The sequence below is a fragment of the Syzygium oleosum genome, unplaced genomic scaffold, assembly GCF_021117445.2.
Source record: "Syzygium oleosum isolate NSW1041296 unplaced genomic scaffold, Sole_v2.1 Sole_v2.15, whole genome shotgun sequence".
NCBI classification, from domain to species: Eukaryota; Viridiplantae; Streptophyta; class Magnoliopsida; order Myrtales; family Myrtaceae; genus Syzygium; species Syzygium oleosum.
The window spans coordinates 2576141-2595111 of NW_026607499.1; the positions used below are offsets into that span (position 1 = coordinate 2576141).

An 18971-nucleotide genomic window follows, 5' to 3' on the forward strand; every position below is an offset into this window, starting at 1 on the left:
CTCGTGAAAAAAATATCAATCGCCAACTGCCTCGAAAGTCCCTCCTCTTCTTCATCGGCTGTGCACGGAGAGAGACCCCGATCGAAAGGCGGAGGTTTCAAATTGAGGCTGACAAATCATTCTCCCTTTGATATTTTCAAAGAGGGGAAACAGACGGAAGAACCTTAGTAGTAACTAATTGATGGACAGATTTGTAGCAACAAAGATGGTGGCGGGGTATATTGATGGGTGGGTTACGGGGGAAAGATTGAAACGGGAGCCATAAGATAGTTTTAGCAAAGAACAAGAATTGCTGGAAGAAACAAACAAATCATATATAGAGAGAGCAGAAGATCAAACATAGAATCAACCTCGCAAGTAAACTCCGGGGATGAATTTTGAATCGATTGGCTTGCGAAAAACGCGAAACTAAAGGCCGGGCGATGAAAATTAATCGAAATGCGCGAAAGCGGTAAATGTGCGGATCGGAGGAGGCGGCCCGCCCATCAGCCGTGGGTGTTGACGGCTTCCCAGACCAAGTTCTTGGGCACGGGGCTGGAGAGGTCGCGCGCCTGCAGGGCGGCGGTCCTCAGGGTCCGGATGGTGGAGACGTTGGCCTCCCAGAAGGACAGGCTCCGGTAGGGCAGGTTGTGCTTCTTGCACAGGTCGCGGGCGAGCGGGGAGATCTTCCGGAGCTGGCAGCGGGGCAGCCTCGGGAACAGGTGGTGCTCCAGCTGGAACTGGAGCCCGCCGTGGAACCAGTCCATCCAGGTCGGGCACGAGATGTCGATGGTGCCGCCCGTCTGCTTCTCGAACCAGTCGTTCCCGTTGGGCGGGCCCATGTAGACGTTGGCGGAGAAGTGGTTGAGGCAGAACTGGATGTGCTGGATGGCGGTGACGCTGAGGCTGGTGACCACGAACATGGCGCGCTCGGGCCAATTGGGCAGGAAGGACACGAGCAGAGGGTACCAGGTCCAGAACACGAGGATGCCCAGGATGTTGAGGGCTCGATCGGGGACTCTCCGCTTGGAGAAGAGGAGCAGGAACGTCTGGATGAACAGGTTGATCCTGCCGAAGCACATGACCGGGTAGAACGTCCAATGCTGGTAGCTCACCAGCAGCCTCGCCGCGAAGTCGAACTTGAGCGTCCGGCCGTAGAAGATGGAGGTGAGGGAGTTGAAGAACCTGGAAGAGACGGCGAAGACGGGGATGTGCTGGAGGTCCGGGTCGTGGTCGAGGCTGTTGCAGGCGAGGTGGTGGGCGTTGTGGGTCCACTTCCACCACGCGATGCTGATCCCGGTGAGGCAGTTGCCGGCCAGGATCTGGGCGACCCGGTTGAAGCCGGTGCTCGTCATCACCTGGTAGTGCCCGGAGTCGTGCCCGACGTACGCGCTCTGGATCCAGAGCAGGCCGAGCAGGACGGCGCAGACGAAGTGGACGGCGGCGCCCTCGCAGGCCGCCACGCCGTACACGCAGAGGGACAGCATGAGGGCGATGGACGCGAGGCAGCACACCGCGACGTGGCCCTTCTTCTCGAACAGCCCCAGCCGGGCGAACTCGGCGTGGAGCCGCCGGTAGTCCTTGGACACCTCGGAGGGGACGAAGTCCCGGACGCGGAGGCCGGTGTAGAGACCCTCCAGGCGCTGCCACGCCGACCCGGGGTGGTACGCCAGGAACGCGTCCGTCACGTCCTGCCCCGCCAGGGTGAGCAGCGGCACCTCCCCGCCCGGGTGCTGCTTCGCCCACTCGCTCACGTCGTACACCTTCCCCTGGATCGAGATCCACAGATCCCCCGGCGAGCTGTGCTTCCGGAGCTCCTCCGACGTAATGTACTTCTTCTCGGCCTCCATGGGCGGCAGGCGGAAAACCCCCGTCCCCTGCTGCTGCTGCTGCTGCTGCTGCTGGTCGTCGGCGTCGGCGGCGGATCTGGCCGAGGAGGTCTGCAAATCGAAATCCGCAGCGAAGAACCCACGAACACCACCGCCGCTCGGAACCGGATCAATTCCCGATCAAATCAAAGAAAAACCCTTCGTCTATTCGGGACGAATTGAAGGGGGGGGTGAGGGAGAGAATCTATCAAATCCCGCACGCTATTCTTATCCGGAGGATCTGGTTGCATCGGCGGACCGCTTCTGTTTTTAGAAGTTGTCGATTTTTTGTGAGGTTCGTATAAGTTTGCGGCTTTAAGGAGAGGCCCCCCGTTTTTTTTTTTCTCTTCTCCTCTTCTGTTTTTTTCCCCTTGGCCCCCTTCGTCGTCAATTTACAGCGAAAGCACGCGGTTTGGTTGCGAGCTCGGTGGGGGTGGTGGTGGTGGTGGAAAAATATCTTTGGCCTCGAAAACAATTTTTTTTTTTTTTATAAAAACTTTGCGGACAGGGGCCCCCCTCCCGACGGCGACCCTCGGAAATGAAATGGCCACGACCGAGGGAGGAAACGGGCCGTCGCCTCTTGCCAGGTCTTTTCCTCCGCCCGCCCCACCCACCCACCCACCTCGGATGCATCGTGTCGACGTGCGGCGGAATGCGCCTTGGAAGACGGCCGAAATTAAAACTCGAATGAACGCCACATGACACGCCCGATTGAGCCCCCCACCTCCCTCCCAAATGGGGAAAAATTATTGTCGCCAGCAGTTCGTTACCCCGGTTTCCATTTCATGTCGCCGATGTTTCTTAGCGGTAACAAGCGGAAGTGTTCCCTTTTCTAAGGTGTAGGTGCAAAAATTGAATTGTCCGAGCACAAGAGGCATTGTATCGACCAGAAAGGGAAGGAGTGTTCCCTACTTGCCTTTAAACGAAATACCCGTTCGAGGTCTCTCGTCCGAGCCCCCGTTCTGGATTTGATCGATTGGCTGGTCCTTGTGTCTCGCGCTTCGCCGTGGAATGAGTTATGACAGAAGGTTATTTAAAGTGAGGAACGCGTTATTATATTTTCCTGGGGGGGGAAAAAGAAATGAATAAGCGGTGATAATTCTAGCACAAGTTTAGGTCACGCGCGAGCGCGCGATGATAGAAAGCGCCGGACCTGAAATCTTGTGAGCATGAGTAGCATCTTGAGTTCCTATGGTCTTTCGCAAGGTATAACTCTTTTGCCGTAACTAAATATGACGAGCTTTTAATGATCAATCCACGTTTGCTATCGCTCGTTGTTATTTTGAGTCGACTCAGATTTATAATCCTAAATTTACATTATCACCTAAGTTTTAATTGAAAACCACTAGCGTATATACGTGAAATCTTGGAGTTTTGAATTTGACTATCCGATTATATTTGAGATAGTGTTAGCACTTTCACGACATTCTTTCGACATCATCATAGTTTTATTTAGGTAAGTTTTAAATTCATCATCTTTTGATTTTCTGAGCACGATTAATTGTATTAATGATTCTAAATTTTCGAAGATAGATGTCTACGTATTAAGATCTTAAAATCACTTCGAGATTATTACTATATTTTCAACAGTTAAATATACTGTGGTAATAGTAAAAGAGTTTTTCGATTATATTTAAATTTAAAATAAAAATATTTAAAAGGTGATTAAGGGAGTGACACGTGTCCTCACCAAAACCCTCTAGAAGATCATCATGTGAGCGGATACAATTGGTGCACCAATTAAACTCAAGTTATATGCTTGATAGCTAATCTGAATATTAATTTTTTTCCCCTTTTTCACAAACATGGACTTTCGATGACATTTAATTCAAATCCATATCACAAATTTGATTTGTATCCATTGGCTCCATGTAATTTCAATCTGAACATAATTAAGATAAATTTTGAACTGCAAAACAGATATTGGGTTCGAGCTGAGCTATGTTTTCCACACGGCGCATATGCTCCGTAATCACAAATACACCGTATATGGTATTTTTTTACATTAATTAAGGGTATAACCCAGCTAAAAATATAGACTTTATTACGTGTATATTTAAGATAAATAATATACGTAATCGGGGGTATGCTATATAGGTTACTTATACTAGTTGATTAAAGAAAAAAAAGAAAAGAATAGATAAAACCAGGTTAGAGCATAAATAGGCAAAATTAGTAGAGTAGAAATACAAACGAAAAATGCGAATGGGATTTCAATAACAGTATATGATATGGGTTTTGTTAAATACAAGATTCCAATAGGTATATGACCGTTATACTATCGTATTTCTAGTCATGTGCGAAGTCGTGTACATCGATATATATATATATATTAGTATTTGAAAAAAAGTAGTATCTTGAAAAGGAGCGAACAAATTAAAAAAAAAAAAGGTAAAAAAGAAGAAGAAAGAACCAAAATAAAACTAGATAAAATATGCATCAATGAACAAAAAAGCTAAAGGGTTAATACAATGAAAAACCTCAAACTGGTGCACCTGTGACAATTTTATCCAAAACTATTTTTTTTTACCACAAAAAACCCCAAACTGGTACACCTGTGACAAATTTACCCTCCGTTAGTTTCCGTTAAATTGAATTAATACCACAAAAAATCACAAACCGGTATACCTGTGACAATTGAAGGGTAAAACGTAAAACCGGTACATCAGTTAACTGTCGCATGCCATTTAACAAAGCAATTTGACAGTAAAATTTAACGGAAACAAACTGAGGGTAAATTTATCACAAGTGTACCAGTTTGGGGTTTATGGTGGTCAAAAAAATAGTTTGGGGTAAAATTATCACAGGTATACCGGTTTTGAGTTTTTCGTGGTATTAACCAAAAGAAGGGCAAAAGGGAGAGAGACGAATGGGAGTAAGAAAATGAAAAATGCTAAAGTGAGACTTTGTCAAAGCCAAGAGGCTAAAACATGGGGAAAGACCAAAGAAGAAGAAGAAGAAGAAGCAGCAAAGGAGAAAGAGTGTGGGAGTGGGTGAGGGGAGGAAACTGCCCGCCACTTTCCTAAATACTTCGCAGATCGCAAAGGGACGAAACTTTAATCCAACGATAAATGTGCAAAGACGACCTTTCCGTTGTCGCCCAATAATATCTTCGGTTGATAAAATAACAATTCGGAATTATTCGGAAAATTTAAAAATCAGCCGTAAAACAAAGTGGTTGGATGAAACCACGTGGATGAGCTGCTTTCTTATGGAGGAACATGATTAAAAAAAAATGATAAATTCCATATAATTGTGTATATGTCTACATTAGTGATTCCTAGTACCTTCGTTTGTAAGGATTTGGTGATTTCCAGGTCTCTAATTCGTGTCTGTTCTGTGTGTAAGCTAAGATGGTACCAATCTAAATCATAGCTGGAACCAAGAGAGAGGGGGAAAAAATTTGCCCAAAAAGCCCTGAACCGGTTATACTTTTGCCAATTCAGTCTCAAACCTTTCGATTTTGCCAATTGAGTTCTGAACCTTTTCAATTTTTGCCAATTGAGTCCATCCGGCCAATTTTGGCAGGAAATCGTTAATGTAGACGCCGGCCGGCCGGCCATCCCACGTGGCACGGATGGCTTTGACGTGGGCAAAAGTACAATAGTTTTAGGATTTTTTGGACAATTTTCCCGAGCAAGAGGTGACCGTTCCGTGTTCCTAATCCGAACTTGCCCAGCTGAGCCTCGTAGGTCCAAAATTGTCAATTTTCTCTGTTTGGTACGAGAATGTCTGCATATTCTCGCGCAACTACCATGCATTGCTTTCGCGGGCAAAATGGTAATTGCCACGTAAGAAATGCCTATTCCTTTGAAGGTCCCAAACTTTCTTGGTATTCCCTATCTTCCTCATCTCCATACAACTCTTTCGAATTTCGAATTCTCTTATCGGGTCGATTGGAGATTTCGTGGTGGCTTTCTTTTTCGAATTCTTACCGAATAGGTCGATCGACTTTTTAGGGTTCGCTTGGTCCGCCAATTTCAAATCGTGGGGAAAGGGAATCCCGTTCCAAGTGATCGAATTTTCCAGAGCATGACTCCTTCCGCGTTGTTTGGATCATCTGTCGAACGAAACAGAAAGGCCGCACCAACGTCGAGTGCATCACCGAAATAGCTCTATGATCGCGACGCGCGCGCACGTACCGAATAAATGCGTGAAGACTGGGCAGAGGACCCACTCCATCACTCGCGACCTCGCAGATAGGCGGTCCGAGGCGGGAAGAACTCTTGAGCATAAGAGCTTCACCAAAGGAACCAACAGCACGACAGCCTCCCAAACGGCCAAAGTCCCTTTCGCCGCCTATCCGGATCCTTTGGTTTCTAACGCAAAACGATCGGCGATCGCAACAGCTCCCTCGTCACAAGACGGAGAGGATCTTCGTAGGATTCCCAAGAAATTCTCGGACGACATGTAGCTGTCACTTTCTTTCAAAATAATAATAAAAAATAAAAAAAACAGCAAGTAGCAAGTCAAAGTTCAGCGATTAACACTATACTTTAAACAACTAGGTACCCGTTAGCATGCATGCTGTCGGGTTTCGTGCTCGGGACATCGTTTTCCTCGCTCGACACCTTTAGAGAACTTTGTCGTGGTACACATTTTGGAAAACGGACAATCAAGAAAAGCTCTAGTTATTATCTTCCAGAGGGTCTTGTCTCCCCACCAAGCACTAGCACTAGCACCACCACCACTACTAGCAGTAATGGAATATCATTAGCGACCAAACATGAGGCGAGCGTTCCGTTCCGGAACGATCCCATTCCCGGTTGATACTTACAGCAACCGAGCAAAGGGAATTTCCCCTCCTTTCTCTCGGAATAGGATTCCTGTTCCTCCGCGTTGTCCCTCGTTTTTGACCATTCGAATGGCTTCGTGTGCGAGAGTGTTTTCGTGGGGGGCGGGGGGGCTCTGAGGTATCTTTCACGTGCCTCGCTTTTGTCGTTGCTGTTTTGTTCGGAAGCGATTGTCTGCAGATGACCGTGCTAGCAGACTTTTTGAGTAAAAACACAGGAAGCGTCTCGCTTTCATTCAGCCGTTGTTGCTGTTCTGCCTTTTGTTCGAGCCGTCTCGATCGGAGTATAGGACTGTAATCGATATCTAGCTCTTGCTATTTCGTCGGATTTATTTGTCGAGTTTACCGGAAAAAGAAGTCTTGCAATGTAGAACTGGCATTTGGTAACATGAGCTGTGCTAGGTGTGCTAATCAAGACCGACTCACTAGATTGATTCACTAGTTCGAGAAGTAACGTAACTATGTGTCTCTATACACTTTCAAGCATATTACTTGACAGCCTAATGCTATCCAGTTTGAACGTCATAATACTTCGACCGGAGCATCACGCCTCCATACCTTGCCGAGCCTTAAATCGCCGGGAGTACTTTCGAGATAAGATCTCCAGTGGGAATGAATCCGCTGCCCGCTAGGGGTGAGCAACTTGGACTGCCTAAATCGGGATCGGACCGGACCGCACCGGACCGACGGATTTGGTCTGGTTCTCGAGACTATCAGTTCGGTTCCCGATTTCTAAAAGCGGAACTGGTTTCCAGGCGGTCCAGATCCCGATTCCAGGGGGGAACCGGACCGACCGGACCAGATCGACTATTTAATATATATTTTTGTTATTTTTTTCTTTAAAAAAATTAATAAAATGTGAACTAAACTCTAAGTGAACTTCATTATCATAAATTCATTGATAAAAATTAGTAAAATGTGAATTAAACCCTAAGCGAACTTCATTGACATAAATTCATTGACAAAAATTTGTAAAATGTGAACCAAACATTAAGTGTTTAACCAAAAAAAAAAAACTAAACTCTAAATGACCGGTTCCATTGGACCGAACCGGAACCGGACCGGACCGGCGGTCTAGTCCAGTTCCCGGTCCTAGAACCAACCGGTCCGATCCGGTCCGCGGTTCCCAAAATTGGGAACCGGACCGGATCAGGAACCGATCACCCCTACTGCCTGCTACATCGGGGAGCCACTCGCAATCCCAAGAAAATTTTAATAGCCGGGACGCTCGAAGTCCATTATTTCCAAGCATCAGCTAAATTCATGATTTTCCCCGGGGTGTATTGGCATGGGGCATTGTTGTAGAACTGGACCCAAACATAATTGAACAAACCCGTCTCGAGGCGCCTCCGACACAGGCATCGGGGCAAGGGTATTGAGGGGCCGCGGCCAAGTGAACTTTCATTCCTTCCTCGATGTACGAGGACATGTACCACGCAAGATCATCCCAGTGTTGATTCGTCCCACCTTCTATATCGAAATCGACACCACTAGGACCGTGTCTCCAAATGGGCGAGAGGAGGAGTGGCCTCCAAGAAAGTTGTTCCAAGAAATAAGTCGCACCCTGCCTGGCATCCTCATTAGAGGCAAGGTAATAGCTCCCCGCGCCTCCTCCAATCGAGAGAATCACCTGGACGCCTTTACTTCGACAGGACTTGATTTCGGACCTCGAACCCGCGCGCCCATTACTGTAAGGATGGCAATGGCCCACTAGGTTGACCACCGTAGTCTGGCCATTGCCAAGGACAGGAAGGAATGCTATGTTAACGAAGTCATACTTTCCTGGTGGCGGCGCAAGTCCCGGCCAAAGTACCTTCAATTCCGTTTTAGCGCCAAATGGATGGCAATCTCCCCGGCACTAGTACTGACTCTCGGACAATGAGAAACATACACGAGAGTAGGGACAAGTTCATTGCCGATCTGAGAACCATTTTCTTCACGGGCTAGTTTTGCATTTTCCCTGCAAAGAACAAGAATGCTCCAAATGGCCTTTGCTTTGCTTTCTTCTTGGCGCTTGAGGAGCCAATATGACGGACAAATACACACGCGTGAGCATAGAAACTTCGACAAATTATTTTGGGGTCATTCACCACGTTTGCTTTGCTTTCACGTTCCGCATAATGTTCAGAAAGCAAGGCAAAGCAACTAAAGCCGTACACAGAGCCATTCTGTCAAAAGCATGCTCTATCATGTTTGCAACATGTCTACTTTTTCTTGAGACAAAAAAACACAGAGAAATTCTTGCGTGTGTATGCAACTAGCTTTTGGAGTTCGCAACGGCAAATAAGCACTGTGGTGCATTCTTATTATTCACATTGATGTCACAAAAATTTGGGCGAACAATCTTGTATTCAAACGAATCGCAACAGGGTGGTATGACAAAAGTAGCACAGACTGCACAGCAGAATTTCCTATACTTGGTTAATTACATGATGCGGCATTAATTATCTGGGAAAAGGTCTAGAAGTCCATGATGTACTATCCGAGTTGTATAGAGGAACTGTGGAGAACTCGGACCCGTAGCGTTCGGGTGGTCGTGTATTCCCCTGAAATTGCTGGGGACTGGAACCTTGGCTCATGGATGGACTAAATCTTGAGAAACTGGGTGGGGCTCCAGCTGCTGCGGATGATCTGCTATCTGATGAAGGTGGAGTAGTGCCAACTGCGTCTGGACTTTTTCCACTTGTATCAACTGCAGATTCGGCTGTTGATCCGTCGCGGTCCCTTCTCTCCCTTTCATCGGTTTCTTTGAGAAGAAAATCAACCCAAAGATCGGAAATGGACTGAAAAGGAATGCCGGAAATAGCATTAGGTTGATACTTTACCCACTTAAAATGGTTTTGTGAAGAAAAATGAGATGAATAAATCAACACCCTTCAGGGGGAAAGAAGACTCTCTGCATTTTTTGGGCGCACTGAACATTAAGGAATGAGGCGCGAGTTATCTAGGACCCAAGAACTAAAGGACTGACTGATGGCACCAGAGATGCATCAGTAAAGCATTGATGGAAACTAAATCAGCCCGGCAATTCAGGCGGCGAGGCAGATAGCTAGAAACAAGATGGAAACCAATTCATTCGGTGGAAAAACTCTTTCAGAAAAGGGAACAAATGCAAGTTTTAGATGCGAATGTGGCAATCTCGTACATGCAAAGAGAAAGTGTTTTTAGATCAGAACCAGATCTGCTAATTCGACTGGTTGAACTGAGAACCAAACCAGTCCCAAGTATGACCATGCTCAACGGGTAAACCGGTCTGGTCAATCAAGTATTAACTCTTAATCAGTTTTTGGAATGATGAGTAATTGAATTACTCCACATGCTTATCTACGGGTTTTGTTTTGGCCATAAATACATACAATCTCTCCTCACTTAATAGTTTAAAGTTTTTGTATAGGAAATTCTAAAGAGAGAGAGAGAGAGAGAGCGCAAGGCTTTTATTTACCCAGCGTGATTTTAAATCTCAAAAGTGAAAAACTAACCTGGTTGTCAGATGCCATATTAGCATGTGCTTCAACCGAACTTCCTCCCAAGATACCACCTACTAGACGGCCAGGAATACCCAGGACACCCCGAACAACACCTTTACCGGCACCTTGTTGTGCAACACCAATCCTCTGTTTGTCTTCATCTGAAAATCCTAGCATGCGTACCATAAGATCCAGAACCTGAAAATCTCCAGAGAAGGTGACTAAATAAATCAATCAAAAGGTATCAATTGAGAAATCATATGTATGATGCAGCAACTCTGTGCAGCAGGATGGAGCTAGCAATACCCAGCTTCAAATTTTCCGGACTTAGTTCACTCTAATTAGTGAGCATTGCTCTCAGCATATTACAAGTCCCCCGGATACTTAACCTGACCTTTCTCAAGGTACTGCATATGAAGTGCAAAATCACGGAACATGTGTAAAGGAGTCATCTTACCTCTTTGTTGTGATTCCTCTGGAAATAAGTCACAAGCAATTTGATCACAATACGCCTGCAGATGTCACCCACATCATTAGAAACAGCAGATGACAACAACTAAGTACTATTCAAAGTTCAAAGAGATAGCAAGTCATCAAATATTTAGCTTTCTCCACGCAAAGGATTTCAATGCAGATTATTCATAGAATACCAACATCAAATTATTCATCTGGCCTAGATACTAATCAACACAAAGGCATCTGCTTTGGCAATCGGATTTACGAGCATTGGAATATTGACACATTAATGAAGGCATGCATGACCCTTCTTTTCTAGCAGAAATATTGAACTTAAAGACAAACTCCGATTAAATGCATAAAGAGTAAAGTCTCAATAAGCCTCTCCTGAATTCTCCTGAATTTTCCTCTGCTGCTGACCCAAAAAAAAAAAAACAAAGAAACAAGAGCCATCCACTATAAAGCACGATTAACTCGTGTTAGCCAGCAGAGTCAAACAAAGAAATGTCCCAATTTCAGCAGCAGATACTTAAAATGAGTAAAACTATCAGAGAAACAAAACACAAAGTTCAACAACATAATCACAGCCAGCCAACCTGTCAACTAGATAATCTGAGTCCATGGACATTCTATTAAGTTGGGTCATGCTCTGCTCAAGTGCACGCCGCAGTTTTGCGTTATCTTCCTCAAGTTTGTTCACTCTGTTATTCCCTTCAATCAGCGCCCTTTCAACTTGAGAGAGTTTGTCCAAAATATCTTCCTTCTCCCTTCTGGACACCTCTGCAGATTTGTGTGCATTCTGTAACAAGTGCGCTAATTAGTAGACTCATTTTAGCAAATAAGTAACTAATGGAGTACGAGTATAAACCCTGTACCAGACAACAAGCACAAGCATTTCAAAATTATTTCGGGATATGTACGAAGGCCCGTATAACTTGCTCGATAAGAAAGTTCACTTGTCACCCAAAGTTAACATTTACTTTAATTGAGAACATTAATTTTCATGAAATTTCACCATTTCCTATCAAAAACTGCAAGGACATGGAAGTAAGAACATCATGCAGGAAGGGACTTCTGTACTTTTGGAGGCTTTCAAACATGCAGTCTTTATAAGAAGTAACAAGTGCATAAACTGTGATTGTTGTTACGAGAAAGGCTGTGCAAATAAAAGAAAATGGAAGTTTGTATGTAAGATCAATCTTAATGATGAAAGGGAGAGAGAAATTACATCCAAAAGCTCCGAGAATCTTGCACATTCTTCTCTTGCCAAAGCCAGATCTCTTGCTAAACGTTCCTAAGTAGAAAAAAGGATAGAAAACAGTAATATGAAGATTAAGAACCCTATTTCTGAAGCACAAAAACCTGATATTTTCATAATGTTGCCGCATTTCATTTACCTTTGCTTCAATTTCCGCATAATACTGACCGAGGGCAGTCTGAAGATTCAGCAGCTCCATGTTCTTGCCATCTACAATGCTCATATAATTTGCAATTTTTTTGTTCAGGTCTTCAATGATCTCCTTCTGCTTTTGAGTTTCATTGCTACTATTCATCCGTAACTCATCCTGATTTGCTATTGCTTGGTTGAGAGCTTTCTCAAGGCGTATAATCTGAGTTTTCAGAGTTGCATTGGTTTCTCGCAATTCTTCAATTACCTTTCTGTCCTCATCCATCTTTTCTGATTCTTCAGATTCCTATAAGAATTGCAGCAAGAAAAATTATCTCAATTTTGACTGCAGAAATCGAAAATTATATGCACTGATAATGTAATGAGCCATATTCACTAAGTCTAGCAGAAGCAGCAATGAGATGTGATTCTTAGAGCAGGTTAACCATTCCCATCCGTGCAGACAGGTTGCTGAAGGACTTATGGGCATGATGAACCTTAGCCAACATTAAAGCAAAAGGGAAAGAAAAGGAATCTTTGTGCACAAAAATAGATATGAACATGGAACTCTGAGTCATATTTAAAGAACTAATTATATTCACTTAATCACACTGGTGGAGAGTGAAGTAAAGTTCAGACAATGACTGATGTGCACACTTCTGCAACATTTACAATAATGATTGGACCGGGGAGAACTGTAGAAAAAAGAGAAATGATACTCGACATTGATGAACCATCACACTAAAGCTAAATTTAAGCACAAAAAAAAAAAAGCCACATATAGATAAACTGGAAAACCGAGGCAATGAATCTTAGATATTACAAGATACCCTTCACAATTTAAAAATATTGGTTGTTCATAGTTAAAGAAGCTCAATTGAGAAGAAATGACCTTATGGTTAAAGGGCAACTTTTGAGGGCATAGAGAAGGCCTAAGAATAAAAAATCGTAAATTCTAATGAGAGAACCTCAAATTTATTGGATCTTCAAGAGGACACAACACTTAATAGGAAATGATGAAGTAGATGCATGTATGTGATCAATCCACTTACAGGGGAAAAAAGGTGTAGTTTCTATTGTCATTGTAGTGAGAAGATCATTAGGCTATGGTAAAAATATGCAGAACAGATAATTGGAGAGAAAATGCAAAAATCAAAAATCATAAGTTGAAAATTAAAACATTATGCTCAACACAATTGGAACCTCTATTTTTATTTTCCTTATCCTTTTCTCCTCATATTCGTGTTAGCATTGACATGAACCATCAATAACCTGAAGGGATAATGACACAAACAGTCCCTGAACTTTGGCCCAATGTGCAATTTGGTCCCTGAACTTTTAATTTGTTCAATGTAGTCCCTGAACTTTAAGCTAATGTTCAATGTGGTCCCTGAACTTTTAATTTGTTCAATGTCATCCCTCAACTTTTGGTACATGTTCAATTTAGTCCCTGAACTATATGAAAATGTTCAATGTAGTCCCTGAACTTGAATTAATGGAAAGGACTGCATTGAACATTTTCATATAGTTCAGGGACTGAATTGAATATGTACCAAAAGTTCAGGGATGACAATGAACAAATTAAAAGTTCAGGGACCACATTGCACATTAGATTAAAGTTTAGGGACTACATTGAACAAATTAAAAGTTCAGGGACCAAAATGCACATTGGGCCAAAGTTCAGGGACTATTTGTGTCATTTTCCCTAACCTGAACAAAGTACAGTGAGGCCTAGTACTTTCAGCTCATTACTTGTAAGACATTTCTCACAAATAATCAAACATCTAAAATGAAAAAAAGCATATGGGGCTGCCAGCATATTCAGTAATCAGCAGACAAGTTATCCGGATGTCAAAACTAATTTAGCATGAATTATTTATTGACCACTGTTGTACCAACATCTGATTAAATGAGGATTTATTCTGCCGAAAGCAAATCAAAAGCATGAAATTGTAACCTTATCCAACAAATGCTGTTTAAGCCGGCTCAATTCTCGCAATGCTTTATCCCTCTCTTTCCGTGTTTCCTTCAAATCATTCTCCAATTTTTGCAGGGATTGCTTTAATCCGTCTCTTTCACTAGAACTTCTGGAGGGAACTACATCCTGTACAAGTATCTTTACTCAGCAAAAGTAGCACAGAAAGGTTATAAAGAGTAAAGTGTATCATAATGTCATCATTACTGGTGCCGTAGCTCTTTATAAATTTCTTAACAAAAAGATCACCTCATTAACACTATTTTGGGTCCCTTTGATAGTTGGAGAGTTCCTGGTCATCTGCAAAGCAACCTCAAGTTCACTTTTCTCCACCTACAAAAATCATTTACCACACAGTTTGACAGTGGAGAAATAACCAAAAATATATTTAAACATTATAGACACTGATAGCAGATCACAACCTTGAGGTTGTTATTTTCCTTCTCCAGGGAGGCAATGACTCTTTTTAGTCTCTCAAAAGTCGCATCAACATCTTTGTTCTCATGCCTGTCCAACCCGTTTTGCAATCTTTTTATTTCCAATAATTTCTCATTCAATTCGTTGCGCACTTGATTCATCTCCACAAAAATCTGCCAATACAGGATGACACCACCCAAGAAAAAAATAGAAAACAGAAGACGTCTGAGTCAGCATCACCAAGTCAGGAAAAGAAAATAACGGGTACCATTGATAATTACTTTGACATCAGCGTTGACTTGAGCCATAATAAAAAGAGAAGATATTTTGGCCAGAGAAGTAGCCACAGCAAATTTTTGGTCATCGAATTTTGGGCTTCTTTTATTCCAAATCATTCTACATTACAAATCTTCATTTGGTTAGATTGTTGTATTTCTGAAATGGCTTCGATTGGGCCAATTCACCGGGAGTCCATGAAAAATAGAGTGGAAACTTCACGTGAAGTAGCCCACGTGGCTGTTGGCACATGTAAAAAGTGTCACATCACTCTAGGTAAAGTGCTAGGCCAGGTCCCCTTAGTTTTTCAGGAATGTTTGAAGAAAGACCTAGTTGACATCATTTTAGAAGTACCAAACCTAACTAGACATTTTGAAAAGTGATTCAGTGAACAAAATAAACAGGTAAAGTGATGCTTACAAACAAAGAATAATGATGCATAACCATAAGGCTTACTAGGAAATCAAAACAATACCTAAAGCACTTACTTTGTCCTTCTCATCGTTCAGTGACTGAAGTTGGGTCTGTAATGCTTCATTTAACTTGCGTTCCTCTGAAAATGAGATCAATATATGAGAAGCCCAAAAAAAATCACATGCACTCTAATTCACGATGCATAATAATCGCAAGAGTTGGAATAAACCTCGCAATTCAATGTCTACAGTTGCTAATCTTTTGCGTTCCTTCTCCAATTCCGTCCTGAGTTCTCCAATTTGTAATTGGTGAGTAGCCTGTACTGCTGCAAGGGACCGGTTTTTTTCTTCTAGCAAATCTGCAAGCTCCTAAAGGGCATTCATAGATCTTTGTCAAGGTTATCCATTAAGATCATATTCAAGTGACAAGGAATACACTAATTCAGCAAAAAGTTCTACCTCAGCCATGCATTCTATGAAACACAAGCATCCATACAACAAAGGAAGATTGAGCACAAAGCGCCATTACCTTTTCTTTAGCCCAAAAACGGTCATGTTCTCCAGCATGCCTAGTTCCGTTGCCATTAATGTCCAGTCTCGAGACAATACCATTCTGTCCTTGATTTACACCAGAACGTGTTTTCAATTGCGTCGCATATTTGTGTTGCCGGTTTGGTGATTGGTCATTAGCCTCCTAAACAAAGTGAAGAATATTCAGGCTCATTACCATCTTAAGATTTATATTCTTCAGGCAAAAGAATCTGGAATTTCTATAGAGGAATAAAACACTCATGCCAAACAATAATATAGCAGAACAATACCAAACTGCCGTTGGTCAGGAAAAGACAACGTGGAAGCCAACTAGTTTAGCTTTTATTAGTCCAACTGTCATTTCTAGTAATCTGCCATTTTCAAAATGGTACAATGTCATCTCATAAATGTGTTCTCTATATGACTTTCCTCATAGCACAGGATGATAAAATACTAACAGAACCAAGGTTGTCCTTCTGCATCTTTAACAGTTCAGAGAGCTAGAACTAAAGCAGGAGACCAGTCTTCAGACTACTGGAAAGCTCGTGATATTATAAAGAGATGCTACGGCACAATTAGGCAAGTACTGAAAGATATCTGGCAAATCCGCGAGTTCGCTTTTCTCGTGTCACTGTTTTGTATCTCTAACAATTGTTAGTGACCAAAAGCTGTTAAGTTGCCCAAACACACCCTTGAGTCATTCTGATCAGCATCTGCTGATCCAAGATTAGAACACGTCTATAAACATGAGCAAGTGCGTAAAGTATTGATACAGCTAGAATTTCTGATGTAACAGAATAATGTGACATGAGGGGTCTGACATTGAACAAAGAACAGCAATTTCAAGTGACCACTTGCGCCAGTTAAGAGCAATGCAAACATAGTAGAAAAGTCAGAATGACAGTACCAACTATTCTCTACAACATTCAAGCAAACGATGCATTGTTATATAAAAGCAGAAAAAATTTCCTGACAATATATGTCTTTTTTCCATGCCAACCTACATTCAGTGACCTACCTTGAGCGCATTTGTACTATTTATAGATGCTCTCGTGCTTTCATTTCTAACACCATTGACAGTCACATCCAGATTCTGCTTCAATAATCCATTTTCTTTGTTCAGTCTAGAAATATGATCCTGCTCGATAATTAAAGTCATAAATAAGTGAGATAACTATTTAGCAAACTTGGAGAAAATAACAAATGACCAATAAGACAGTGAATCCATCACGACAGACAAGGAGTCGTGACAAGTAGCTCAATCATAGAATGTTCGTTGCACATATGCGCCAACGGTCATATTCTTTTTAAGTAGGATAAACAAAGATTGCACCGAAATGAAGATATTTTGAAAAACTAATTAGTTTTGAATATTTGAAAGCAAGAGCAAAGGGCAAAAACCTTTTAAAAGTGCATCCAGATGAGATGCAGTAAAGTAATTTTTTAGGAATGGACTAGGTCCAATCTCAAACTCCTTAACTACTAGGTTAACTGGGGAGAAAGAAAAGACAATTGAACAACTTCCAGGGAATCTTTATTGAGGGATCAATCACATCTGCATGTTTCAGGATATCAGCTATACACAAGTTTGGATCCAAGCTAATAAAGAACACAATAACCCGCGTCTCGTGAAAGAAATTGCATCAGGAGTACATATCTAGCGGTACGAAGAATGAAACCACCCCAGACGTGGAGCCATCATACCAAATTGATAGCTTTGGAAAACTTTGGAGCGTCGATTCTAATGATGCAAGTCGTGTGCATCAATTATCAACTAATAAGAGCAGCAAATCGTCCATCAGCTTACCTCTTTCTCCTTTAGCAAAGCTGCATAATTGACTGATAGGGCCTTTATTTCTGCTTCTGATTCTTGAAGCCTTTTGATTTCTGCTTTGTATTGCTCAATCTACCAAATAAAAATGATCGTGATTCGTCTAAGCACTCCTCACAAATGAAATTACAAAAAAGAAAAAAGTACAGTAAGTTCAACAGAAAGACCATGCTTAAGACATGTATTCAGAGCATCTGTTTTCTAGAGTATTCTGTTTCGCTCTGATTGCATCCAAAGGCATCAGTTCGTGAAGCAGGAAAGATAATGCATATCAACACGTTACAGTGAAAATCACAGAATCAAGGAGAAAAATTACTTTTAACAGGGAGAAAAAAAACAATAGCACACCTCCTGACAGCCTAGACAGTGTATAGTTGCAGAATGCCTCAGTTGGAATGCCTTCAAGCACATACAACATTCTGCAGGACCAAAAGTCGAATGCTATCTATAAGAGTTTACCGCAAGGAACCATCATAGGCCACATGATAATAGCCAAACTGAGTAGTAGTTAAATTTTCTTTGTGCTTAATGCTTAATGATGAAGTAATTTATTCAGGCTTCCAATGCTTAATGATGAAGCAGTTTATTCAAGCTTCAACAATGGAGGTCTTCATGCCTTAACCTCTAATCTAAGTGAGAAAAGTCCCAATTTCGAGCAACAGAACTCCTTTTTGATTGTGCATTTGTAAGACAAGCTCGAAGTTTTGCAGTACAGACGATTGTAATCTAGATTTAAATCTCTCGGGAACTCAAGCATGCATGCCTATCAATAAAAGGGTACGCGTCTTCGAAGTCGGGAAAGAGATTCCAATGGCGCATCTCACCAATTGAGCAACAATATTAGCCACCACAAGTTGATCGAACCTTGCCTAGAAATCGAACCGAAATCGAACACAACAGAAGAGACGCAGTGAGCTGAAGCAACAGCTCCGCAACCAAACTCCCAACAGATTTCGCCAACAACCAAGCTTAATCGAGAGCGCACCTCGAAATCATGAGCGGCGCCGAATCCATTGGCCACGGGAGACCGCGAGAGGGACGGGGAATGCGCGAGGCCGTGGGAGCTCCTCCGATCAGAGACGGAGGAATCGCCCCCGTTGCTTCGGCCGTAGATCTCGAGCCCCTCGTCGTCGTCGCCGTCGTCGTCGCCGTCGTGCACGGCGAGGGCGATCTTCTCCAAGCTCTCCCTCCAATTCGCGAGCGGGCTCAGCATCCTCCTCCGGCCGCTCCGATCAATGCGGATTGCGCGAAAAGCTCCGGCGCGAGCGAAGATCAGGGCGCCTCCGCCGACCGCCGACCAGCTCGTCGGACGGTTTCCCCTTCGGCGGGATTGCGGCAGCGGCGAGGGTAGATCCAAGGGAGAAGCAACAGGAGAAGAAGAAGTAAAAATCGAAAAAGACACGTTTTTCAGTGCGAGATTGGAAGGGGAGAGATCGCTCGCTCAAGTTAAGACTTCTCAACCGTTTTCAGGGCCTTTTTGAGGCCCGTGGAAGGAATTGCTATCGGCACGGAGCATTCTGATTTATGACGTAAGCAAACCAATCGCATTTTTAGAAAAATATATATATATATATATACT

The 18971-nt window shown here is 43.0% G+C and overlaps 2 protein-coding genes and 1 pseudogene across 2 annotated transcripts; all 3 read right to left on the minus strand.

Annotated features, from left to right (window-relative positions):
- Positions 1–270: 270 nt before the first annotated feature.
- Positions 271–2117, minus strand: LOC115678133 (delta(8)-fatty-acid desaturase 2-like). The gene has a single exon (XM_030601448.2). The coding sequence runs from the start codon at positions 1827–1829 to the stop codon at positions 486–488; it is 1344 nt and encodes a 447-aa protein (XP_030457308.1). The 5' UTR covers positions 1830–2117; the 3' UTR covers positions 271–485.
- Positions 2118–7805: 5688 nt separating this feature from the next.
- Positions 7806–8459, minus strand: LOC130140065 (hevamine-A-like; annotated as a pseudogene).
- Positions 8460–8901: 442 nt separating this feature from the next.
- Positions 8902–18838, minus strand: LOC115678117 (golgin candidate 3-like). Its single transcript, XM_030601423.2, has 15 exons — positions 18378–18838; positions 17369–17467; positions 16580–16699; positions 15560–15724; positions 15261–15399; positions 15106–15170; positions 14347–14514; positions 14174–14257; positions 13907–14053; positions 11960–12256; positions 11791–11856; positions 11159–11361; positions 10564–10618; positions 10119–10304; positions 8902–9422 (listed from the first exon to the last, which is right to left on the minus strand). Exons 1-15 carry the CDS (start codon positions 18603–18605, stop codon positions 9084–9086), a joined length of 2361 nt encoding a protein of 786 aa, XP_030457283.1. The 5' UTR covers positions 18606–18838; the 3' UTR covers positions 8902–9083.
- Between the last annotated feature and the right edge of the window lie 133 nt (positions 18839–18971).